General features: G+C 33.7%; 3 protein-coding genes across 4 annotated transcripts; 2 read left to right on the forward strand and 1 right to left on the reverse strand.

Moving 5' to 3' along the window:
* Nucleotides 1-1,322: 1,322 nt before the first annotated feature.
* LOC109815423 (protein argonaute 4) lies at nucleotides 1,323-9,335 on the reverse strand. Of its 2 annotated transcripts, none has more exons than XM_020380159.3 (23): nucleotides 9,111-9,335; nucleotides 7,486-7,725; nucleotides 7,187-7,392; nucleotides 6,870-7,094; nucleotides 6,612-6,748; nucleotides 6,431-6,528; nucleotides 6,242-6,339; nucleotides 5,984-6,149; nucleotides 5,763-5,879; nucleotides 5,578-5,685; nucleotides 5,286-5,348; nucleotides 5,090-5,203; nucleotides 4,847-5,012; nucleotides 4,658-4,770; nucleotides 4,404-4,541; nucleotides 4,153-4,283; nucleotides 3,693-3,758; nucleotides 2,916-2,979; nucleotides 2,722-2,833; nucleotides 2,565-2,638; nucleotides 2,034-2,128; nucleotides 1,911-1,942; nucleotides 1,323-1,814 (listed from the first exon to the last, which is right to left on the reverse strand). In XM_020380159.3, exons 2-23 carry the CDS (start codon nucleotides 7,720-7,722, stop codon nucleotides 1,642-1,644), a joined length of 2,733 nt encoding a protein of 910 aa, XP_020235748.1. In that variant the 5' UTR covers nucleotides 7,723-7,725; nucleotides 9,111-9,335; the 3' UTR covers nucleotides 1,323-1,641. The 2 variants fall into 2 exon arrangements, with proteins under 2 accessions (XP_020235748.1, XP_020235740.1); XM_020380151.3 differs by having other exon boundaries at nucleotides 9,086-9,332.
* A 9,094-nt stretch (nucleotides 9,336-18,429) lies between these two features.
* On the forward strand, nucleotides 18,430-18,828 carry LOC109810449 (uncharacterized). Its single transcript, XM_020373915.1, has one exon. It carries the CDS (start codon nucleotides 18,430-18,432, stop codon nucleotides 18,826-18,828), a length of 399 nt encoding a protein of 132 aa, XP_020229504.1.
* A 1,033-nt stretch (nucleotides 18,829-19,861) lies between these two features.
* Nucleotides 19,862-22,669, forward strand: LOC145951714 (uncharacterized). The gene is made up of 7 exons (XM_083063608.1): nucleotides 19,862-19,880; nucleotides 19,941-20,078; nucleotides 20,226-20,600; nucleotides 20,991-21,127; nucleotides 21,230-21,325; nucleotides 21,533-21,662; nucleotides 21,999-22,669. Exons 1-7 carry the CDS (start codon nucleotides 19,862-19,864, stop codon nucleotides 22,667-22,669), a joined length of 1,566 nt encoding a protein of 521 aa, XP_082919734.1.
* Nucleotides 22,670-26,186: the final 3,517 nt, after the last annotated feature.

Below are 26,186 nucleotides of genomic sequence, written 5' to 3' on the forward strand. Positions count from 1 at the left end.
ATAAAATAAATAATCATACTAAATTGATCCGGTCCAAAAAAAAAAAAACTTATCCATATTTCTAAAAAATTGAACTGATTTACATTTAAAAAAATAGATTGATTATCAATCCTCTTTTATAAAATGAATTAATTTAATTGGGTTTGATATGAATTTTTAAAAAATTTAAACACAAAAACTTACAATTATGTCTCATTTGATCTACTTGTCAAGATCAACTACTTATTAAAAAAATGATAACATATAAAGTTGATAAACTTTGTAAGTTGAAACAAGGCAATGATGAGATGATTTGAGGTTAGTACTTGAGTAAAGTGCCAATGGTTTTAGTCAAAAGTTTGGCAGGCGGAGTGGAGGTGATGATAAGAGTGTAGTAAATAAGAAAAAGTTGACAGTGATACCATATTCCATCAACTAATGCAATGTTACTTTACATTTGGTGGACCACAATGCCTAACCCTCAATTCATCTTGTAGTGATAATGAAATAATATAAAGTAGAAAAAAAAAATACATAATCAGAAATAATAATATAGTCACGATTAAAATTTCAACTGCTTGAGGTACAGTCAAAGATTGAAATCCAGGGGATTTATTTTCTCTCCGTGATTCCATATTTCATACTGCTGCTCATTTTCAGTATCAAATATATTTGTTTAACTTAAAACCCACAACACAAAGTCAGTTCAACACTATTTGGTTGTATCTTGGTAAAATTTTCAGGAGTCGTTATTTTCTATTATTGGACAATAATCCAGCAACATCACAATAACAATTACCAATGAAGAGAACTATTACAAAGTTTCCAATTCTATGCACAGCTTATTTACTACCCCAACTTTGATAGTGTTTATTTAGCCTCAAATCCTAAAAACAAATATTGTCTATAAGAACTCCACCAAAATCCATAAACCTTAGGATTATTAGAACGAAAATTTTAAAATAGGAGTTTCGTACTTAATTAAACCCACAATGGATTAACCTTGAAATATTAATTATCTTCACCGACAGATATATGCGCAATAGAGAACGAGTTACATATCAGCGAATATTACAACAAAGTTGCAATTAAATATAAAAACACCCTAATTTAAATGAATGAATACTTATGGAATTAAAGATAACAACAAATACAGATGTCACTCACCGAAGACTTGGGAGTTAAAAAAATTATCAATGTAATATAAACATGAAAAATCATAGCGATTTACGGCCCGAATAAATTGACAATTGGAACATCTATCCGATTTGATCGAGTCATGCAAATCGAAGCGGTAATCAATCATGCAGATTATATCCTAATCTAACGTAATAACAACCGTAGATCACAAACGAGCTTTTTGTAAGAGCAGTGCTGTGCATTTACAAACCAGCAAAACATTCCCACAAACCGCTAAACCTAAAACAGAAGCCATACGAAAAGCATATACCTTTTAACAATCTTCAAAAGAGGAGATTTTAACAGTATTCAAAATACTAAAACTAAAAACATGTAAAAGGCGAGAGCAAAATGCTTTTCAACAACCTATGGCGCCTGTTGTTTACGTCTACTTAAACCGAGTCCTCCACAAAAAACTAGATTGCTACTTAATATTATAAACAGCATTGTTTAACGAGGATAAGTAGAACAGCTAAACACGCCTCAACAAAAGAACATTGAGCTGGACACATTTTCCTGCAACCTAGGCAACTGAGGGACTGGAGGTGCAGCCTGACCCTGACCACCATGACTCGAAGACGTCTCCGATTTATCCTCAAATTTCATAAACTGGCCCATCTGAGTTGCAGCCAAGTGAGCATAGCATATTGGAGCAACTGCATAGATTGGAATTTTACACATATGAGACTCTGTATATATCTACAAACAAGAACATAAATCACAAAGCTAGAAAAGGCTGCGTACGAACTTACCAACAGAAATGGCAGTAGTGCTCCTCTGATACCTGTTTTCAAATAACAAAACGACTTTACGACGATGCCAAAGGCTTAAACAATATATTTTAAGTACCCAAATAGATATAAACTTTCACTTACACATATGATAAGGAATGCACAAGCTCCTGTAGATCATCGGGAGAAAAACCAATCTCATCTAACAGAACATGATAATGTGTAGGCCTGCTAGTACCCTGAGAAGTAAATTTTCAAACAAAACAACCATAGGTTATCATAATATACTACACAAACGCATCAGTACGGAAAACTTATAGGGAAAGCCAGCCTCATACATTGAAATCACTTTAATTCACAACATTCAATAGTAACACTAGCATATAAATAAAAATTACAAATATATACAATGGTGAAAACCAGACATAAATATTAAAATGCTATATTAAAAAAAAAAAAAAAGAACGAGACCAGGATGACCAGAAATCTTCATTTGGTATTTTTCCAAACAAGTTCCACACATACAAAATGTAATTAAAAATAATGCATATGCATCTAAAAGAACATCGTATACATTATTAGATCAAAGGGGAAAAATCATAATACACACAAATTGAAAAACCAAAAAACCATACTAAAATAAGAAAGAACCACAAAATATACATAGATACTCACTATCATTCCAGCATGTGCACACATATAGAAATCGTAATTCCGAGGATGGCAAATTTTATTATCAATTACAGTTCCTGCAAAATTCACAAAGAGATTAAGAAATAACAAAAAACAAAAATATTAAATCCTATTAAACTTCTAAAAGAAAGTGACATACCAGGGGGAACATTGTCAGGAGACCCAGGCTGGAAGAATTTAGTATGATGATTCTTTTGAGCAACAATCACCAAGAATTTGGGATTCCATTTTTCATCAAGAAATTTACATGCCTAATATTTAAAGTCAGGAATAATCACATAAATACTTGAAACATTTCATAATTTGAAAATATTTGATCAAACAAACAAGCACCTCAATAATTTGATCAAGTTCCTTATTTAAAACTTGATTGAACTGCGACTCACTAACACCATCCCTACATTCAGAAGAAAAAATCAATACTAATTAATATAAACAAGAATAATAAAGTAATAAAGTGCAATAACAAAAATGAGAACATAATTAACATGCAGTTTAACACACAAACAAGACCAACAGAAAACCCAAAAACATTAATGGGGACAAGACACAAAAAAGACAAAATGGAGAAAATAACATATTGAAATAATAACTAGATAAACATAATAAATATAAATATAGAGAACAATTTCACCACTTCAGATTATGTGGACAAACCATGCATTGAAGGTAAATTAAACAAAGGTAAAGTAAATAAAATAATTATAATTTGAAAAACATCAGTTCAAATAAATGCAGAAACGAGAAACAATTTATGCATACGACACATTTTTTAAATTGCAAATAATAAAAAAATAATGTCTTGTAAAGAAATCAATTATTAATCACAGACGTTCATTTTAGCCACAACAAAACATTGACTTGCAGCAAAATATTCAGCATGTGCACTGTGAAATAATAAAATCTTAGTCAGACAGTCGTTAGTGTTAACCATCCCATAACTTGACGTCCATTGAAATATTAAAACAAACATTACAATAATAACAAAAAAAGAGAAACATATAGTTCACAAAACATTTAACCAAACATGTAGTACCAACTCAAACGACATTTATAAAAATTTAGGGAAAAAAAATAATTCACAGAACAAAATTTAGAGGAAAAATTAACCTGAAGATGATTATATTTTCAGGCTTCCTGTTCCCAGAACTAGTATAGAAGTCAAGTAGAAGTTCCCTGCAAATGTAAAATGCACTAGTAAATAAATGTTCATTTCCATAAAATACAGATTATCAAGAAAAATAAGCTACTATAAAATATTCATAAAATTGCGACTAGATAGCAACAAATACTTTAAAGCAATGTTCTACAAAACAATTTACAACACACAAGAAAAGGTGCATACAAAATCAGATTAAAAAATAAAAAATTTGGTAGCTATTGCACACTGTCAGCCCTGCCAAATATAAACATGCAAAAAAAAATGAACATCAATTTAGATACTAAATTATAGTCGATTTCAGTATCAAATACCTAATTAATTTCCAAAAAATTAAGGAGCACATTTGTTTGATGTATTAAATATCTTTGGAGGATAAAGTCATATATTTGATACAAAAAGTAAATTAACCTCATTATTCCATCATCCTCCTTTTCAGACACTTTCTTGAATAAATTATCAATCATTTCAACCTTTGGAGACTGGGTACGGACGCACGCCCTATACTTTGATATTAGAGGCCATTCTCGAGAGCTAACCACCTGCACATTCAGATATTATTCATACGAGCAATTACATATACAATATTGAAATAACCAAGAGACTTGAAACAATAAATAATATTTAAACAAATGTTCAGCATAAAGGCCACTAATCATTACCGCTGCAATTGAAGGAATATCTGTTTGGCCTGGCGAGCCATGAGACACATCCATGCCAATGATAATAGTAGGAGTTCTGGAAACCAGAGGAATAGAAGGAGAATGCTCAACACCCAACATTGAATTCAGGCCACCCAGCTACAAAAAAATAAATAATTCAATGAAAAGTACAATAACAAATGCCTCTATAGAAAGTGCACAGAAGATAATTACAATTATAGCATTACAACAACACAACTAAGAAAATAACATACCTTAGCATTGATTTTCAACAAAACATTAGTTAAATACTGATCATTGACCCTAGTTGGAGCTATACACTGAGTAACAATCCCAAAATCAGCCAGATTCTTCTTCTTCCACGGACCTTAACAAGTTAAATTAATCTTTCAGCAACAAAGAATCATCAATTGCAAGAGTTAAAAATGTTTCAGATAACTAACCATAAAGATCAGAATTTTTCCTTTCAGGAAGAAGACAAAGAAGAAACTGAGGAGCACCGGGAAGTTTAGACTGAATAAACTCAAACATCTTCTCAACTCTAACCAGGGGAGGTGCACGCCTAAACTGACCATTTTCTTCAAATACATCAAAAGGCTGATCAATCACCTGCCAAAAGCAAATAACAAAATTTTAGTCAGAAATCTAATTATGGTTTTGACTTGACTCGTGTTTGTGAAACTTACAATTCCTTTCATCGAACCACACTTAATGAGATCCCTCACAAGCCCACGTACATCACAGCGTGCAGAAAAGTTAACCACAGCCCATCTTTCAATTTTAGTTGGTTTAACAATTTTCTGGAAAAATAATTTGATCATTAGAAAATCCAAATCATTTTTATGAATATAACAAAATTACAAAACAAGTTGAATAAAATACCTTATTATTGAAGTTCCACCTGCCATTTCTTGGGTTGAAGTCTTCCCCGTTACCAAACTTCAACTGTAAATAGAAATTTATTAAACAGTTTTAATCCCATCATCACAAAACACAACATTAATCATTTGTGATCAAATAAAACCACTTCTCAATTAAGTTAACAAATATTTCTTAAAAGTCCAAATTGGAATTCTAGTGATAACTGTAATGCTAACTGCATAACTGTAAAATAAAACCACCTATGAAAAAAAAATTATAAGCACTTGCATAACTGTAATGATTACAAAATTACCCTTGGAGCTTGGAGAACACGACCCTCAACTTCTGTAAAGCCAGAGTTTATAGTAATCCCACAATTGCGAAGCATAGGTTCAGCGCCATAATTGCTAGTTTTAAGAGCCTGTAATATTAAAAGTAATATCAGGTAAGCCAGAAAGATGTAAGAGAATCCAATCACAACATATTAAATAAACATACATCAGACAACACCCTCATCCTCTCCTGTGGCTTCTGCCTAGACTTCTCCACCAATGAAGACCTCTGAAGAGTGGATAGCGCTTTTGTATAGCGTTGAAGGGATACCAAAGAGCAAAGCTAATGCATAAAATAAGTGGAAAGACATCGGTTAATAATCAAAGACTCAATCTATAGTTTTCAAATTCCCAATGCTAAAACAAACATATATCCCACAACTATACCTCAATGGGGAAATAAGTTGGCCGTTTTGGCTTTCCAACGTTGATGCATGGAAGTTCAGCAGAGTAACGGAGATCTATCTTGCGATGATTGACAAAATAATCCAATACGGTAACTTCCTCAGTGGCATCATCACCATCCGCTCCAGCTTTTTTCTTCAATGTAAACCTACGATGCCAGCACAATCATGGTTAAAAACTTCAATGATGATGAACAAAATAACCTTACTAATTATCAAATAAAACAGGATAACGAAATACAATTGCTCTTTGCAAGGAAGTTCACTGAGCCCAGTGATTTTGAATTCTTGATTAGATGGACTAGTTTTAATCCTCAAATTTTTCAGTGTCCTCTTGGCCTGTGTTCAAGAAAACAAATAAAAAATGACTTCATTGAATTTAACAACAAATAAATCACTAATAATCAAATAGTGAAGGAAATTTGCTTACCTTTGCCCAGTCAAGAGAATATGGATCTCTAACATTCTGATTGGAAATGAGAAAATCCACCACAGGCCCAGGGCTAATTACCATAGTGGTTGACACATCTGAACAATTTGCAAAAAAAAGAATATTATAAGACAAATTATGAAGAAAAAGATGTAGAATACAATGCATCAACAGATCAAACCTATGTTGAGAGACAAGCCACTCTGAGTTGTTCTAAAACTAGAATGAAATCCCCTACAACCCAGTACACCTCCTCCTACGTCAGCATAATTCTTAGCATCATTGTGAAAAAATGATTGCCGCACAAGCAAACAGCCTCTGCAAATAAACACACCTGTCAATAAAAATATAACAGAAAAGCAGAAAGCTCATAAAATAGCATTATCATTAGTAATATTAGTGGAAGAAAAATAAAAGGAAATATAAATAATTCACGCACTGTTTAGCAGCATGTTGCCTCAAAATGATATCAAGCACTCTGATTGCTTCTTGAAAATTTTCTGATTCCTGCCCCCGTAGGGCACTGGCAATTGCCTGCAATGGAATTTTGGAAGCAAAGCTCAGCTCAACATTATATGTCTTTGCTCTATTAGGGCGTCTCATCCTCTTCTTGTCAAATTCATTTGGTTCTCCATTTCCATCAGGGCTGCAGTTTCCATTATTTCTATACATACACAAGTAAAAAAAATTAGTTACACAACTTAAACAGCAACATGTAAGACAATTCAGAGAACTGAGAACCACCCGCATTCTAACCTGCTAGAAGTAACATCCTCCAACACCACAGTAAACTCAAGCTTGTTGCGATCCAGAGAACCTAGTGTAAACAAAGTCTTCTCACCATCATAAGCAAAATCCTTCCCATTCAATTCAGAATCATAAGTTTCCTGCACCCTGTCCAGCACTTTCCTCCCTACGCCCTTACCCTCCACAGGCCGGCCATCTTCATAAGTAAGAGACACCTGCTCAATTGTAAACACCGAAGGAATAATTCAAAGTAAACAGGGAACTTGAAGAGAGAAATTAATAAACCATGAGAAAATGAAAACACATACACTATACTGATAGAAGTATCCATCAGTGTTTCCAACGTTCACTTTGAAGTGATTAGTAAGAAGTTGCATCTTCATTCCTTTTGAAGCTAAGCCACGCCTCGCCATTGGAAGCCTCAAAGGCTTCTTCTTCTCCGGTTCAGCTTTGACAGGTACAACATCAGATGGCACCACGGGAGGTGGAGGAGGTGGAGGCAAGGAATCCTCGGTCTCATTTCCATTGGTCCCAAAAGAATCCATCTCCTGCATGTTAGATCATGCAATTATATCAGCAAATCCAAACTATAAAACACAATCAGCTATATAAGAAAAGTAATTAAATAATGTTGTCAACACAAGTAGTTACTTCCAATAATCCTTCGAACAAAAATATCTGCTGAGATTACAGTAAGACGCATTCAACTCTAAGCATATCTTCATACAACATAGTACAACACAATTTCATACACAGAAAACATGAAAACAAATAGTGTACAGATAAAACAATGATAAACATGTATTTAAGAGTGGGAAAACAGGTAATCTATAATCTATAATTATATTTATATTCATTACTCTAACAGAAAGTGATGAAACAAAGCAAATAAGCAAAATACATTTTATTCAACTAAATATAAGCATGCAGTACAGTAAAAACGCATGCAGAAACTCTAAGATGCATCATCTACATGCATTTTAGTAAAACACATTGTCATACAACATATAAAAATGAAAACAACTTAAATACAAATAAAGCGACAAATAAACATCATGTTAAGAGGAGGAAAATAGATAATCAAGTGTAATATTTATTTCTCTTTCTCAAACAGGAAGATATGAAGCAGAGCAAATAACAAGTCGAATGCATTTTATTCAAATCCATGCACATGCAATGCAAGCAAAAGAAAATACACGAGCGCAGTAAAAGACATACATACGGAACGTAAAAGTTAAAGCAAAGAAAACATTAAAAAATAAAATAAAAACGAAATCAAAAAATAAATACAAATAAAAACAAAAACGGTCCTCTGGAAGCAAAATCAGGCTCCATGAAGCAAATATCTGGCTTCGGAACTCAAATGCCCAATAAAACTCTCGAAGCGGCCGCCGATTCGGGCCATCATTTAACCGAACACGATTCTCGATTTTTTTTATAAAAAAAAAAACTGAAAAACTAACACGCCGAAATCACAATCGGTGAAAAAGCATGGAGTGAACTCCAACACTCTGAAAATTGAAGCGAAGACGCTTCGCCTCTCAAGCAAAACGCATTTAAAAAGTCAACCACGAACAACGAAAGCAAAATCACCTCAAACTAAGCACACACACACAAAAAAACCGACGATCAAAGCTCATACAAGCACATGCAGCGAAAACAACATCACAAAAATACAGATAAACGAACACAAGCAATACTAAAGCATTTCTAAAGCACAAAACCCTAAACAAACAGAAAACTCTGAGAAAACGGTAAAACAACCAGCGATAACGAAACATGAGAACGAAAAACGCAGCAAACAGCAAATGCAGCATGTGATCACGAGACAGAGCAAGGAAACGAGATAGATAAAAGAAAAAGCGAAGCGAAATTCGCGAGTAGAGGAAGAGTTCACTCTTCGCTCACCGGAAAATCAGTGACAGAAACTCACAGCAAGCACAGAACGCAAACCCTAAGGCGCAGAACCAGAGAGAAATGGAAGGAAAATGATTTGAAGTGAGGTTGCGTTAAGTCCTCCTCTCACTCTTTTAATAGTGGCAGCGAGAGTGAATCAGCACCGGTTACTCTTCCTCTCGACTAACAAGTGAGAAGTGATGCACTCTGCGGTGCCGCTGGATACAGTTCGTACTGTTGAACCCCTTCGCGGACGTTGGATGGTCTCTCACGCTGACGTGGACGGCGGAGATTTGATCACGTTTTTAAAGCTCCAATTGATGACGGTTTTCGATTTAGTTCATAAAGGTGGAGCACGGTGATTACGTTTGCATTTGTGGACCCACTTCCCTCAGCTTTGCTACTAGTACTTTTTTTTTTCTTTTTTCTTTTTTCTTTTTTGCTAAAGAGAAACATGAACATCGATTCCTTCGATACTAAAACTTTTTATATTCACGTTTCGTGATATTGGGTGCGGATAACGTTGCGAATAAAAGACTATAAGGAGTCACCAATGGGCAAAATACTAATTTATTCAGTTATTCACATCACACCAGAAATCTTGTTCGCGTAATTAATCGCGGCTACGATTTTTTTTTTTTTTTGCTGTGTTTTAAAATTTTAAATAAAAAATACATAAAAATTTGTTTGTTGATAAATATACTGAGTGTTTCAAAAATAAGTAAATTATAAAGAAGGTAAAAATAATAATTTGTTTAAAGCAAGTCTATTTTGAATTTTCTTTTTTTAAAAAAAATTATAAAAAAATCAGTTATTAAATATTTATTTTGCTCATAACTTGTACTACCATGTTAATAGGATCACTAAGAATAGAAAAATTCTCTTTGTTAAAACTTAATAGAATAATTGCATTTTTAGAAAACAAATTCAAACCAAGTTGAAAAATCCCCCTATCAATGGATATACAAGCTCGTTAATATTGAGTAGATATTTAAAGATAAACTTTAAATTATAAATTCAAAACAACAATTGAGAAATATTTGTTTTATCAAAAATTATCAAAAAAAATCTAACAATTATATATTAACAGCATAAAACAGTCTTACATCTATAACTAATAAAATATCACTATAGGTATTTTTTTTAGTTATGTATTATAAAAATTAACAAACTTATCATATGTATGACTTGTGATTTGTTGAGAATATAAATATATGTTACATTGCAACAACATAACCTATTTTCTCAAATAAAAATATATAAAACACTTAAAATATAAAATAGTTTAATTAGTGAACAATTATGATACTTACTGGTCAGATGAAATTGAATATTTATTAAAATAATTTAGAAAATTAAAGAAGTTTTTCCAAATGTTTAGCTAACTAGTATTTTCCCCTTTAAAAAAACAAAACTAATTAGTATTTTAGCATATTTAAAAAAAATTGTATTTTAGCATGTTCATTGAATATGATAAATTTTTATTATATGTAACTAAAATTTATAGTTAATTATGTATAAATAAATATTATATTTATATATGTAATGTATATAACTTTATATAAAAAAATAATATATAAGTTATATTTCAAAAAATATTATAATTTAATTCAAAGTAAAAATGATAAATACTATTTCAAATAGAAGGGAAAAAAATTAAAAATCCACAAACCATCTCATTAAATAACTATTGTATAAAATATTTATCTTCTCAAGCCTAAAATTGCTATAACAAAATATATTATATAACATTAATTTATATATTTTATATATAATGTTATATTTATGGGAGTGTATTTAATGAAAACATGAGAGTATATTAATTAGGATTTCAAAAGACAAATTTAGCATGAAAAAGTCATGTAAATTTTAATAAATTTTAAAAAACTTTGTAGAAAATGTCAACTTTTATGATTTTTTAAAAGATTTTTAAAAATTAAATTTTAATCAAGACTTTGTAATTTAGATTTTAATGGAATCATATTATAAGATTTCAAATGATTTTATGAATTCCTGAAAAAAATATGGATTTGCAATACTATAAAATTTAATAAAAAGTTATATATAACATAAATAAGAAAGAAAAGTAAAACTAACATGATTTTTATATCTTTTGACAAATAATTATTTCTATCTTTTGATAAATAATTGACATTAGTGTCCTCTTGTTTAATATTTATTCACATATTTATAGTTATATTAGTCTTCAATGTATTAACATATTCTCTTTCATGCATTTAAATCTAAATAATATGTTCAAAATTATGGTCTTCGTTAACCAATAGTATTGAAGATGAAGATTTATTTAATGATTGAATTAGAAGTTCATTAGAACATCATTCTTTGTGGGGACAAAATATGCAATGTTACATACTGATACAAGTTCAACTTGTATCCTAAATATCTTCTCAATCACATTTTTTAAGAATGTATGGCGTAAATTAAAAAAAATCATTTCCATGGGTCATTATCATGAATTGTAAAGTCTTTTTAATATTTGTTTCAAAATCTCATATTTTAATGTTAAAATAAATGGTTATTTAATGATTTGAAAAAGTTGTTCAATAGATAATATTTAATGATACAATAAATTATTTTAAATATTTTATGATTAAAAAATAAATATTGATAAATTATACATTAATTGATAGATAAAGAAAATGATAGGATAAGAATAAGATATAAATAAAAAGAGAGAGATAAGAAAGAATCAGAAAAAGAGCAAGATAAAAATAAGTAAGAAAGGTGAGAGAGAAAGAGAGAGAAAAAACGAGACAAAAAAAAAAGAGATATATGAAAGGTATGAATAAAAAGAAAAAGGAAATAAATGAGATAGAGAAGAAAGAAAAAAAAAACAAGAATGGTGACAAAGAATGGGACAAAAATATGAGAGAGAAGTAGGAACAACGAAAGAAATATTTAAGAGAAAAAAAAAATAATGAATAGAAATATAAGGAAAAAGAAAAAAAAACATATGAAATCTCAAAGATTTTGATAAAATTGTTTGATGAGTGAATTACATATAAATTATATAATAAGTTTCGCAAAATTCAGCATTCAAAATGATTTATTGAAATATTTATATTTTGAATACCAACAAATTTCTTTAAAGTAAAAAAGTCTTAATTGAATATCACTAAATTTTGATGAATTTTTACAAAAAAAAAATGATTATCTTAATTGAATATCATATCACTTTTTTATATTAAAAAAATATTGATTAAATATCATAAGACTTTTTTACAATAAAAAGATCTTAAATTCTATTGAAATTTTAATTCAATACACCCTAAGTCTTATTATGAGAGATAGAATGAGTAAATCATAGTCTTTGAATTATAAATAAAGACTATGAAACAATATTTCCTATGATGTTATTTCTTAAATGATAAAACAAAGGTGAAAAACTAACATTTTTTTATGTTAGATTCTTAGAAAAGTAAAAAAAATTAATGTATCAAATGTATCTTTATAAATATTTTTATAAACATTATGACTTACCATATAGATTTTCATGATTTCTAAAAATCATAATTTTCAAGATTTATGATTCTTATTAATCATGATTCTCAAACATGAAAAAATTTGTTTACCCCTTATAAATTATAGAATAAGTAATTCTATTAAGAGTTATTTTTAGAATGATTTGATCCCCTCTCACTATATATATTTTAACTTAACATATTTTGTGAAAATCAACTAGTTAATTGTAATATATCGACTTAATAATTTAAATTGATTTAATTGAATGTTTGGTATATATAGAAGCTTAACATATTTTGTGACGATCAATTTAATGATTTAAATTGATTTAATTGAATGTTTGATTGATATAATCTTTCGACCAAAATTGAAGTTTTGTTTTATAAAAAATATATGAAATATTTTCTCAATATATGTAGTAACTTAATATATTTTGTAATAGGGGTGAGCAACGGGTGAGTTTGGTCGGGTTTGGGTGAAAAATGTCCAATCCATTGTAAATTGACTTTAGAAAAATGTGACCAATATCCGACCGACTGAGCTTTCGATTTGAGGCGGTTCGGGTTGAAACGGATTCAGATTTGAGCGGGTGGGTACAATCGGGTTTGAATTTTTTTGTAGACCAAGTTATCTTAACGAAGATGAAGCTTAAAACGATAAACAAATATTTTAAAAATAGTGTATAAAAATATAATGAAGGTGACAATAGATGGTGTAAGTAGACTCGTAGATGAAACATTTACAAACTAAATAAACAAAAATAAAAGATAACAAAATTCATAGTTGTTACATGCAAAAAAAATCTAAAGTTAAATTACAAAACCCATAAGAAACCACAGTCGCACAAGTTGTACTCAAAATGGAGATAAGAAGATGAAAAAAAAAAGTCAAAGAAAGAAGCAAAAAGAAAACTCTAAAAATGGACTAGTGTGTTGAGAAGTTGAATGAGGAAAGAGAAGACAAAATAAATATATAAGTTATGAGAAAAAGGAAAAAAAAATAAGTTACAAATTAATGACTATATTATACTTGAAATAAATACTTTAAGTTTGGACTATTGTTGTTTAGTTATACAAAAATAATAAAAATCTAAACTTATCTCATTTTCGGTTGGACTCGATTTTTAGCGAATTTAAAAATTCAAAACTGAACCCGCTCAATATAACCTATATAATATCAAAAATTTTACCCGATTTATCCATAAGACTCGCCTGAACCCACAAAAAAATAATATTTTATATTTTTTATCAGATTTTTCGGATTCGATTTAGGTCTCATTTTAATGCTCACACCTATTTTGTAACAATCAATAAGTTAAGTGTAATCCATCAATATAATAATTTAAATCGATATAATTGAATGTTTCATTAATATAACTTTTCAATAAAAAATGGAGTTCTGTTGCGGGGAAAATGTATGAACACGGCCAAAAGCTCATTTACATTATAATATATTCAATTTAATAAAATAGCTCGCGAGTGTGCTAATTGCTAAATATTTAAAGTTTAATTAAAATTTGGAAAAAAAATAAATTTTTTTTAGCTGCATTTTTATATCTCTAGTGCTATAATTATCCAATTTTAGTTTTTAAGGTTCTAATTAAATAATTTTAGTTCTTCATTTATTATAATTATATAATCTTAGGGGTGTATTGAATTAGGATTTTAAAGGACTTTTTTAGTGGAAAAAAATCCTGCGGATTTTAAAAGACTTTGCAGGATTTTCATGACTTTTAAGATTTTGCAGGATTCTACAAGATTTAAAATCAGGATTTTAATAGATTCTACAAGACTTTTAAATCAGGATTTTAATGGATTCTGTGGGATTTTGTGGAGTTTTGACATTTGATAAGATTTAAAAAAAATTCATACATTCAAATTTAAAAAGAGTCCAAGATAAAAATAATAATAATAATAATGTCTAGATAAATAATAATAATAATTCTCCATAATATTCTATCATCTTTTTATAGCATCTACTATCAATTGTAACAATTCATCGGAATCCTCCTAGGTCTAAGCTTCATAGTTTTCTTTCTCTTTTCCTTTTTCTTTATTATTTCCATGTGAATCTCCCATTTGAATTACTAAAACAATATATATTGAAAACTAGTTATATAAATAATTATGGATAAGAGACAAAATCAATAAAATTATATTATTATTTTTAGAAGCTGTTAGGGCTGCTCAAATTATGGGAGTCGAAAAGTTGGATTGATAGTGCTACTCGAGAGAAATATAAACGTCAAATCAAACACATGTTGAGAACGTATAACAAGCCCTATTTGTTTGTGCTCGAGGTATGGTCGAATAAAAATAAGGACTACTCGAAAATAGATGAAGGTTTCCTGAGGCTAGCCCAAAACAATTAGGTAGATAGGTCAGAGCGGTTACTAAAAGATAAATCAAAGAGATAAAGACACGTGGGATAAGCAATTATTGGAAGTTATAAGCACGTATCTTATATGGAGAGCAGTTACCCACCCACGACGCATGCACGCAAAAGAAAACTGTTCTCGAAAATTTCTATAAATAGGCAAAAGTTGGCCTTCTACGAGGTCGAAAAACTCATACTAAAACTATACTCTCAAGCACTCTCTGCCTACTCATATGACTTTCGTGCACGAAATTGTTTTTGGGTATGATTCATTCTCGGCCATTTTTTCGTTTTCTTTTTAGGAGTAGTATTAGTGTAGTTCGTTCTTCTTATTTCTTTTGATTATGTAGTTCTAGCATTCTGGCATTGTAATTCCTGTTAATTATGCAAGTGAACCATGATTTGTATTGCAAATGTATCTATCGTTCATGCTGTTTATTTAAGGATTTACTTTCATGAATGTTGTTACTTGTTAATCATTGATGAATATTTAGAAACAAGTAGCTTTTAAATCTTTCTGCTCCATCTCGTTGTACTTCAAATATCTAAAAAAAAACATACCTAAATTGAAACGTGTGTCGTGCTAGTCCGAATAAAAAGAATCCATAAAACGAGTTTCACCGTAAACAAATTGGCACGCCCGGTGGGACACGTTTAAGTCAAACATAATTGGATTAGTTTTAGGTATGTGTGTTGCATGAGACTTAGGAGTGGGAGAACTATGTCTACATCTAATAATCAGAGAGATACAAACACGAACAATAATAATCACGTGGATGTAGAACAAACAAACCCCAACCCTGATAATGTGACCAATGTAACCAGGGGAGCAGTGTCTTCCCCTGTGCTACTCGAAAACATAGCTAGGCAAACAAATGTCACTCAGGAACTAGCAAACGTCACTAGGGAATACCCCTGGGGTATGCCACAGAATTGGCGAAATACCCAACCAGTACATGTCGAGATGCCAGTATCTTTCTTAGGACCAAACTCACAAATGCATGTGTCCCCACAGGGATACAATCCTGGGCCAAACGGTTTGGGTTTTGTTATGCAAGATCCATATCAACACGTAGGAACAAGTCAGGAAGGTTCTCTGATTCGACAGGGTAGTTATGTACCTACGGGTATTAGTAACCAAGCTATGATGGCCCTTCGACAACAAATGGACCATAGTAACCATGACATGGTCAACTTGTTGTCAACTCAAATGCATAATATTATGACTCCTCTGTATGAATTGATAAATAAAATAGGAGATAAATTAGGTGAGGGGCCACCTTCGAGAGCCATGAGTGCAAATTTGAATGATATGGAAAACCTTGGCGGGAATGGAAATTTCCATCAGAATGTAGTTCGACCTAATAGAAATCCAAATGATAACTTAGATCAAATGGTAGAAAGGATACTGAATAGACATGGATTCGATGTAGGTCGAAATGAACGACCTTATTTTGTGTCAGCTTTTTCAGATTATGTAACCCAAGTAGAACTGCCCAGGGGAATAAAAGTGCCAAAGTTCTCGAAATTCGCGGGAGAATTAACTGAATCTACAGTCGAACATATAGTTAGGTACGTAGTCGAATGTGGGGACTTAGCGAACAATGAATATTTAAAAATGAAGTATTTTCCAAGTTCATTGACTAAGCATGCTTTTACATGGTTCACAACCTTACCCCCTAATTCGATACACACTTGGGTTCAATTGGAAGGTAGTTTTCATGAACACTTTTTTAGAGAAGAAATGAAAGTGAGTATAGTCGATCTAATGAACATTAAGAGACAAAGCCATGAAACTTTAGATGACTATTTAAATAGGTTTCGGCAATTAAAATCTCGATGTTATACAAATATACCCAAACATGAGTTAGTCAGGATTGCAACGACAGGGTTAGATTTCTCGATACGTAAAAAACTAGTAAATGAACAGTTGAGAGATATGACTCAATTAGCAAAAAAAGTTAGGAGGATCGAACAAATCAAGTTAGAAAAAGAAAGATTGAAAAAGTTTGATAGGTTTGTTCGAAAAGAGAAGGTAGCTTATTTAGAAAACACTGAGACAAGTGAGGATAATAATTATGAACTTTCGAGTGAGGATTTTGAAGTGAACTTAGCAGAATTACGCCCTGGTCCTACCTATCAATGTCAGATGTTAAAACCAGGAGAGAATATAGAAGGAACCTCGACTAAGAAATATAGTTTTGACGTAAGTAAGGCAGAAAATATATTTGATATCTTATTAAAAGATAAGCAAATTGTACTCCCAGAAAATCATAAGATCCCATCACTCGAGCAGAAAAAAGGAAAGAAATTTTGCAAATATCATAATATGTATGGTCATTAGACTAACAACTGTGTGCGTTTCAGGGATTTGATCGAAAAGACGATTACTGATGGTCGCCTTGCTTTCGGTGAGAAGGACATGAAAGTTGACACGGACCCATTCGCTGCTCATACTGGATACGTTGAACCAGTTTCGATGGGGATCAACATGGTGGATGTTGCTGTCGAGGATGATGAGAACATCGAACCCATTTCTGATGAAAAGCTCGAGGAATTAATGGAAGATTTCGCTAAGGAACAGGAGCCCATCTACCCTAAAGAGGGAGATAGCTTAGTCGAATTCTTGTCTAAAAAGAAAGAGGTTGATAGAGAAGTAATGTTATGTCCTCGATGCAGCGCTGTTTTCGATAGATCTGCTGCTAAAGCCTTTGAAGAATCAGATATGATGCGGAACTATAAAGCTGAAAATATTCGACAAAAACTCAAGCCCAATGCTGGACCAAATGCTGGGTTAACTATGAGGCAGGTTCATATGCCTCAATATAATGCTCCAGTAGGAAAAATGGAGATGTATAATTCATCGAGATTCGACAATACTTTTGTGCCAAATGCGAATGTGCCTGTGGGAAAATGGACTGCTCCACCAAGGCCAATGATGGGAAGCATGGGTCGAGGAAAACAGGTAATGAGTTATGCTGCACATCCAATGCAAGGAGTTCCTGGGAAAGCTCCAAGTTTGACTACAAGGCCCGGTAGAGTCTCGAATGGAGGGTATGGGCGTGGCTTTCGACAGCCTTTCAACAATCTAACCAAAACTCAGTGGAGGAGACAACAAAGGATGCGTAAGGCTACCTTTGAAGGTGTTAGGGGAAACCGTTTCTCGATTCCTGTACCTCAGAAAGGGGAATCATCTCGAAAGTTCCTTGAAGATGATGAAGACATGATAACCGATTGTTTCGAGAGTGGTTTTGAGGACTCCCTAGAAGACATTTGTGGGATAGTCTCCATTATGCCTTCAGAATATGTTGGGGCCATGGAGGCCGTGAATGAACAAGAGGATATTCATCGAGAAGACTTCTTCGATGACCCCAACTATGAATCCAAAATCATATGGGTCAATCAAATCGAGGGTTATCCCCAAATTCAATTCTGCTGTGTTCGACTCTCCCACGGAGAAAATGAAAGGACACCTTAAGCCTCTATTGTTGACATTGATGATCGAGGGGCAAGAGGTGAATAAGGTCTTGGTCGATGGAGGCGCAACTGTGATCATCTTACCCAAGACAATGCTGAAGAGGTTTGGGAAATCCTTGGCTTATTTGAAACCTCACAATATAATGATCTCGGACTACGCAGGAAAATCTTCGCACCCTGAAGGCATGATTCTGCTTGATGTGCAGATTGGGAGTGTAAAGATGACCACCATGTTTATAGTGACGCCATCTAAGGCGAATTTTAATGTCTTGCTAGGTCGAGAGTGGATCCATGGGGTAGGAGTCGTCCCTTCCACGGTGCATCAAGAGATCTTCTTCTGGAACGATGACGAAGGGTTGGAGGTTCTCGAGGCTGACCAGAGAACATATGAAGTTGGTATGTATTTTGCTGATCAATAATTGATAGCATTTGCAAAGACCAAACCTTTCGATGCTTACAATTCTGGAGTGATGGATGAAGAAGAAGGGATTAAGAAAACTTTCTGCTGGGACGTGAAAAAAGGGTTTGTGATTCGAGCCGAAAAAGATTCGGCTCCACTTGATGAATGAAGAGTGAAGATCCTTACTCGAGCTTTTTAACTTGAATATCGGCCTATGTGGCCGATCAAACGGCCAACATGGCCGAGGGAAATGAAGGTGAGAAGGCATGTTTAAAGGAAATTGAAAAAAATAGCACGGTCACTTTGGCCGAAGAAAAACAAAAAAAGAAAGGGAAAATAGATTTCGAGGTCGAAAAGGATAAAAAACAAAGAAAAGAAGAAAAAGAGATAGACTTCGGAATCGAAAAGAATGAAGGAAAAGAAAAAATAGAGAAAAACCGAGAGGACCAAGTTGCCTCGAGACAAACAGAAAAAGAAAAAATAGAAAGAGACCAAGAGGTCGAAAAAACAAAAGAATGCAAAGAACAAGAGTTAGAACTCAAGTTGGATTGTATCTTCGATGATTCACCACTAGGATTTGAAAGAGCAACCAAAGAAGAGCATAAATTAGAATCTCATGATCCCCTCGAAGAAATCAACTTGGGAACTGTTGAGAACAAAAGAGTGACTTATGTTAGCAAGCTCTTGCAAAAGGACTTTAAGGAGGAATTAATTCGAGTATTGCATAATTATAAGGATTGCTTTGCATGGGACTATGATGAAATGCCAGGATTAGATCGAGAATTGGTGGAGCATAGGTTACCCATGATTCCAGGAAAGAAATCTGTTAAGCAAAACCATCGAAGGTTCGCTCCTAAAGTAATCGAGAAAATCAAAGAAGAAATTGAAAGATTATTGAAAGCAAAGTTCATTAGAACTTCGAGGTATGCTGAGTGGATCTCGAATATTGTGTCTGTTATAAAAAAGAATGGGAAACTCAGAGTATGCATTGATTTTCGAGACCTCAACACAGCAACCCCAAAGGATGAGTATCCATGCCCATTGCTGAAACTATGATAGACGTTGCTGCATGTAATGAAATTATGAGTTTACTTGATGGTTATTCTGGATATAACCAAATTTATATTGCAGCTAATGATGTATCGAAAACTGATTTTCGATGTCCAGGTGCTCTTGGTGTTTATGAATGGGTGATGATGCCATTTGGATTAAAAAACGCAGGTGCTACTTATCAGAGGGCAATGAATTTAATATTCCATGATTTAATTGGTAAGTTTGTACAAGTATATATTGATGATATAATTGTTGGGTCGAAGCAAAAAGAGGATCACCTAAGCCATTTAAAATTATCTTTTGAGAGAATGAGAAAACATGGTTTGAAAATGAATCCTCTAAAATGTGCTTTTGGTGTTACAGCAGGAGAATTTTTGGGGTTTGTCATACACCAGAAAGGAATTGAAGTTAATCGAAATAAGACAAAAGCTATCATGGAGATTAAACCTCCATCGAACAAGAAAGAACTTCAATCTCTCCTAGGTAAAGTAAACTTTATGAGAAGATTCATATCGAACTTGTCTGGTAAAACTAAAATATTTTCCCCTCTTCTACGTTTAAAAAAGGAGCAGGAATTTCGATGGAATGAGGAGCACCAGAAAGCGTTCGATGAAATCAAAGTTTACTTGGCTCATCCTCCAGTGCTTGCACCACTCTCTAAAGGGAAGCAACTAAAGTTGTACATTTCAGCTAGCGATTCGACTATTGCGGGCATGCTGGCGCAAGATGATGATAATGGTATCGAGAGAGCCATTTATTATTTAAGTCGAATGTTAGTCAGAGCAGAAATTAGATATACTCCTTTGGAAAAACTATGTTTAAGTCTTTATGTTGCTTGTACAAAGTTGAAGTATTATCTTAGGCCTTGTGATGTTGTAATATTTTGTCGAAGTAATGTGATTAAGTATATGTTGTGTAAACCTGTTTTACATTCTCGAGTTGGTAAATGGGCACTCGCACTAACTGAATACTCGTTAACTTTCAAGCCGTTAAAAGCAACTAAAGGTCAAATAATTGCATATTTTCTCGCTGACCACTCGAAAGAAACAAAGGAAGTCATTTACTTAACCACTAAGCCTTGGCAATTATATTTCGATGGCTCGAAACACAAATTGGGCACTGTAATAGGTCTTTTAATCATCTCCCCCGAAGGGCTCCCTACTAAATTATCATTGAAAACGAACAAGAGATACTCGAACAATGAAACCGAGTATCAGACACTAATAACAGGACTCGAAATTCTCGAAGAGTTAGGTGCTAGAAATGTATTAATTCGAGGTAATTCGCAATTAGTCATCAAACAATTAACACAGGAGTATAAGTGTTTAAATGAAAAGTTAATTGAATTTAAAACTCGAGTTGTGCAGCTACTTAACACTTTTGATGAAGTTGAGTTACAACATATTCCTCGAAACTCGAATGTCATTGCAAATGAGTTGGCTCAGACAGCCTCAGGGTATAAAGTAAGTAAAAAGTGTCTCGAGTATTTAATTCATACAGAAAATGAATTGATGGAGCATCGAGAGATTATGAGTGTTGGTTCCTCGAGTCAACCAGATTGGAGGAGCAAATTGATCGAATATTTGCAAAATCCCAATATAAAGGTCGAAAGAAAGATCAAACTACAAGCTCTTAATTATGTCTTGTTAAACAATGAATTATATAAAAAGGGTTTCGATGGAATTTTGTTCAAGTGCCTTGGAACTCACGAAAGTTATATAGCTATGGCAGAAATACATGAAGGCATTTGTGGAGCACATCAAGCAGGTGAAAAAATGAAATGGGTTTTGTCGAGAAAAGGTTTGTATTGACCAACTATGTTTAAGGATTGTATCGAGTTCGCACGAAGCTGCGAAGAGTGTCAAAAACATGGACCAATACAAAAGGTACCTGCTAATGAGTTACATTCAATCATTAAGCCTTGGCCATTTCGAGGTTGGGCAATGGACATTATAGGGCAAATATATCCACCATCTTCGAAAAACCACAAATATATATTGGTGGCCATAGATTACTTTACAAAATGGGTTGAAGCTATTCCTTTAAAAGAAATCGAGCAAAAAGACATAATTGATTTTGTCGAAGATCATATTATTACAAGATTTGGGATTCCTTAAACAATTACTACTGATCAAGGCACTGTCTTTACGGGTCGAAAAGTCGCTCGATATGCGGAATCGAGAGGGATCAGGCTGATAACTTCAAAACCATATTACGCACAAGCAAATGGACAAGTCGAGGCTGCTAATAAAGTGGTGATTGGTTTGATCAAAAAACATATATCAAACAAACCTCGAAGTTGGCACGAAACTCTGGTGCAAATTCTATGGGCTTATAGGAATTCGCCTAGAGATGCCACGAAAACTACTCCCTATAAATTGGTATATGGGCATGATGCTATTCTTCCTTTAGATATTAATTTACAATCAATTCATGTGCAAAAGCAGAATGAGTTGCCTATTGAAGACTATTGGAATTTAATGTATGATGAATTAATATCTTTAGACGAAGAAAGATTAATCACAATACAAAACCTTGTTCAACAAAAAGAAAGAGTCGAGAAATCGTACAATAAAAAGGTTAAAACACAACGATTTCGAGTTGGGAACTTAGTGTTAAAGGTGATTCTTCCCATGGATCAGAAATCTCGATATCTGGGGAAATGGTCTTATAATTGGGAAGGCCCCTTTATAATCGAACAAGCATATTCGAAAAACGCATACGTTATTAAAGAGATAAATTCGAATGCGAGCAAAGTGATAAATGGAAAGTACTTGAAATATTTTCATGAGAGGACAGAATATTAATTGTTCGATACAAGCCAAAAATAAATTAGAAGGAAGTACAGAATAGAAAAGAAAATCTAATTATTACAGAATTTGGATTTAAAGTCTTTGAAAGCTTTATAAGCCTGATCCAAGCTTTGCTTTCGAGAGATACACTGAGCCTCTAGATATTTCTTTTGCTCCAAGGCCTTAGCAAGTTTAGAAGAAATCATTTTGCCTTCCTCCTTAAGACCTGTCTGACGTTGCTTGATTTCTTGACTCTGAACTTTAATAGCATCCTTCTTCGAGCGAGTCTTCTCTAACTAATGCTGCAGAGACTTGATAGTGGTTTCGATATTTGCGTCTTCTTTTTGCAATTGTTGCAAAGAAGAAACTATCTCTGTTGTTGAATTCTTGATTGAAATCAAGTCATTACGGAGGTTCTCGAGCTTAACCCGGTCTCCTTCGCTTTCAAACTCGACATGAGCTACTTCTTGAAATGCAGTGGACCATTGAGTTTGAAGGTCCCGTGCGAGGCTAAAGGGTTTGACAAACTCTTGCAGCTCAAAATGGACCTCAGGAGGAAGGTTCGGGTAAGACAATAGATCGTCCATCATTTGTTCAACCTCTGTCTTGAATTCAGGAATGAGGAAGGCCTGATCAAGATCTTCAACATATGCCTTTGATAAAAAAGAATCAAGTAAAGATTGATATGATGGAGTCTCAGAAACTTGCTCGACGGTTCTTTCTTTTTCCTTCTCCGACTCAGAAGGACCACTTGTCCAATTATCCAAGACCTCGAAGATACTGTTAATATCTTCGTCTTCATCGTTGAAGAAGCTCATCAAGTCCAGGTCCGGAGAAGGAATTGAAGAAAGGCCTTGGACAGAAGAGGTAACACCGCCTTGGGTCGAAGGGGAAGTAGTGAAAGGCCTGGGAGATTCGGTCGAACCTGTACAAGAAAAAAAAAGGAACAAATATACGTAAATTTCAAAAAGAACCACTACAAACTAATAAGGTTGATAAGGCATATACCCTTGTTCGGACTCAAGGGGGGTTGCAGCTCGAAAGAGGGTTCACCTTGTGCAGAGTCCTGTAATGTCTTCACAGTTGTCGAGGGTTCAGACTCAACAACCTTGTCCCTTCGACCTGGGGAGGGACTTCTATCGAAGCTACCACAGAGGCAATCTCAGCAATGTTCAACTGAGGCGTGGTCAACTGCGAACAAGTTATGCAATCAAAAGATTAAATGGAAAATCATAGAGGCGAAAGTTAGAAAAATTAACCTGTTGGGCTGCCTCAGTGACAGGAGGTACATCTCTCGACAGGTCTCGAGAGGAATCAAGCTGGATGATTTGAGCATCCTGTGAGAAGTTAAGTGGTGTTAGGGAAGTCGAAAGCACATGAAGAGTGAAATTGAGCTAAAAAATTAAATCACCTTGGGAACGAATTTCATGGCGTCTTGAAGCAGCTTCTCGCCAGCAAGTTTTTGAGGTTTCTTAGAAAGAGGAATCACTAATTTCCCCTTTCCTTTATCTGGCTTCTTGGTAGTCGAAACCTACGAGTGAAAGAGGCAAGTTAATGATGAGACTCGAAATAGGTAAGAATCACAAAGGATAAGAAATAAATGAAGTAACTTCTTACTATTTTTGTGCTGCCTGAGTACACTTTTTGTTTTTTCGAGGTCTCAATACTCTAAAATGCAAGAATCCAAAAGGTAAGCAAGGCTAGAGACTAGAAATTCTAGTGAAAAGAAAGATTCGAAAACGAATTATACCTTAGAGCGTATTGAGACCTTATCAGTAACGGTCTTCCGTTTTCGACCCTTCAAGGATGTCCCTTCGACATCCTCATCGTCATTCTCCCAGTCGGGAGTTTGATCAGCATGTTGTGGAACACACTGAGAAATAGTAGCTGTAAACAACATGGAAAAAGAAAGAAAATTGAGTGGAGTATAATCAAGAATTCGAGAGATTCCCTAGTTTTAGTTATTTACCAGGGGGAGGATTAGTGTTATCGACCCAACATAGAGGCCACCATCTCCTTCGAGGAAAATCATACAGGGAACATCGCGCGTAAGTAATTCGATCCTTTACGGGGATTGCTTTATGATCAAGGTAAAATGGGTCGAGTGTTTTTACCCAAGGAAGATAGGATAAATACTTGGCTAAACCGAAAAGGACATTTGGAAGAGGAGGTATCTTCTTAGGGCAAAATTTTTCGAAATTGGTTTTTCCTTTAGGGTTAATTACCTTTTTCGAGCGAATGTTCCTCTGTATCATTTTCGATAGAGACACGGATGCATCGAAGATAGTACGACCAACGTTGTCAGGTCGATAACATACTTTAAAAAATTGCTCAAACTGATAAATAAGGATTTGATTCTTGAAAATACCTGATTGCTTGGGCCCCTGTGAACAAGAAAGAGGAGAATTTATCAGTTTCTTCAAAAAGCCATCAAAATCGATGAGTTTATCTACAATATAATAAAACCACCATCGAAGATAGCACTTCGAAACTAAGAATGAAGGAGAGAAGGTGGATGGTGTAAGTTTGAGTTCTTTATCAGGGCGAAGGATGAACTCAAGGACCTCTTCGTAATTCCCTTCTTCGACACAAATATCTGCATCAATGCTTTCTTTACGTCAAAGAGGAAGGGGTTTCATTTGAAAAAGCCCAAACTGTCGAGCAAAAAGTTGGGGTTGATAAGGATAAAGCCTAACATCTTTCTGCCTCATGCCTGAGATAATGACATCCCATGACAAAAACCCAAACCACATGTCAGTCGAAGAGGGACTTATGTTTCCAACTTGATTATTTTGGCAAAGCCAGGTTGGACCTATTAAATTTGGTCGAATAAAAGGGGCTAAGTCTTCAGTGAACTCAGTGAAGTTAAGAATGGCTCTGACATATTTTTCAAAATTATCGACCAGACGCTTCTGAGGGGTAAGGGTCGTCAAACAAGCCCCTTCGAGTTCACAGATGGGAATTGGAATGGAAGGCAAACGAAGTTTCTTCTCGAAGATCGCGTTAAGCCATAGTTGAAGTAGCCATAAAGGGCCGGAGAGATTCCGAGGCCCAGATTCTCGAGAAAGGCTCTCTGAAGCTTCATCAAGACAAGTGTATAGAGAGGCCAAAAGAAGTTTGCTTAAACATATTTTCTTTTTCGAATGAAGAGCTTGGGCTTGATGGAAGCTAAGTGAAGGAGATTGATGTTCTCCACTTGTTCCATGCTTGGACCGTGATGCTTTTGAGGTTAACTCCTTGAAATCTCGGAAATCTCCATTGAAGAAGCTTCAAAGGAGGTGAAGTCTATGAAGGAGGTTCGGTTACTTCTCTTGGATAGAGAAGTTTGATGAACCAAGGCAAGGTTGAAGGAACCTTGAGGGAAACCTAAAGAGATAGTTCTCCACGGTTTTTAGGTGACTCTTGATTGAGAGAAAATTCAGATTTCATTCTCAAAATGTTCAAAAGTATCTACAAAAGAGGTATTTACAAATATATAGAAAAGAGGTGGCTTCTAGGAGAAGCTAACCTTAACCATGGTTCACTAAGAACC

This window comes from Cajanus cajan, chromosome 9 (assembly GCF_000230855.2).
Source record: "Cajanus cajan strain Asha chromosome 9, NIPB_CcT2T_4, whole genome shotgun sequence".
NCBI classification, from domain to species: domain Eukaryota; kingdom Viridiplantae; phylum Streptophyta; class Magnoliopsida; order Fabales; family Fabaceae; genus Cajanus; species Cajanus cajan.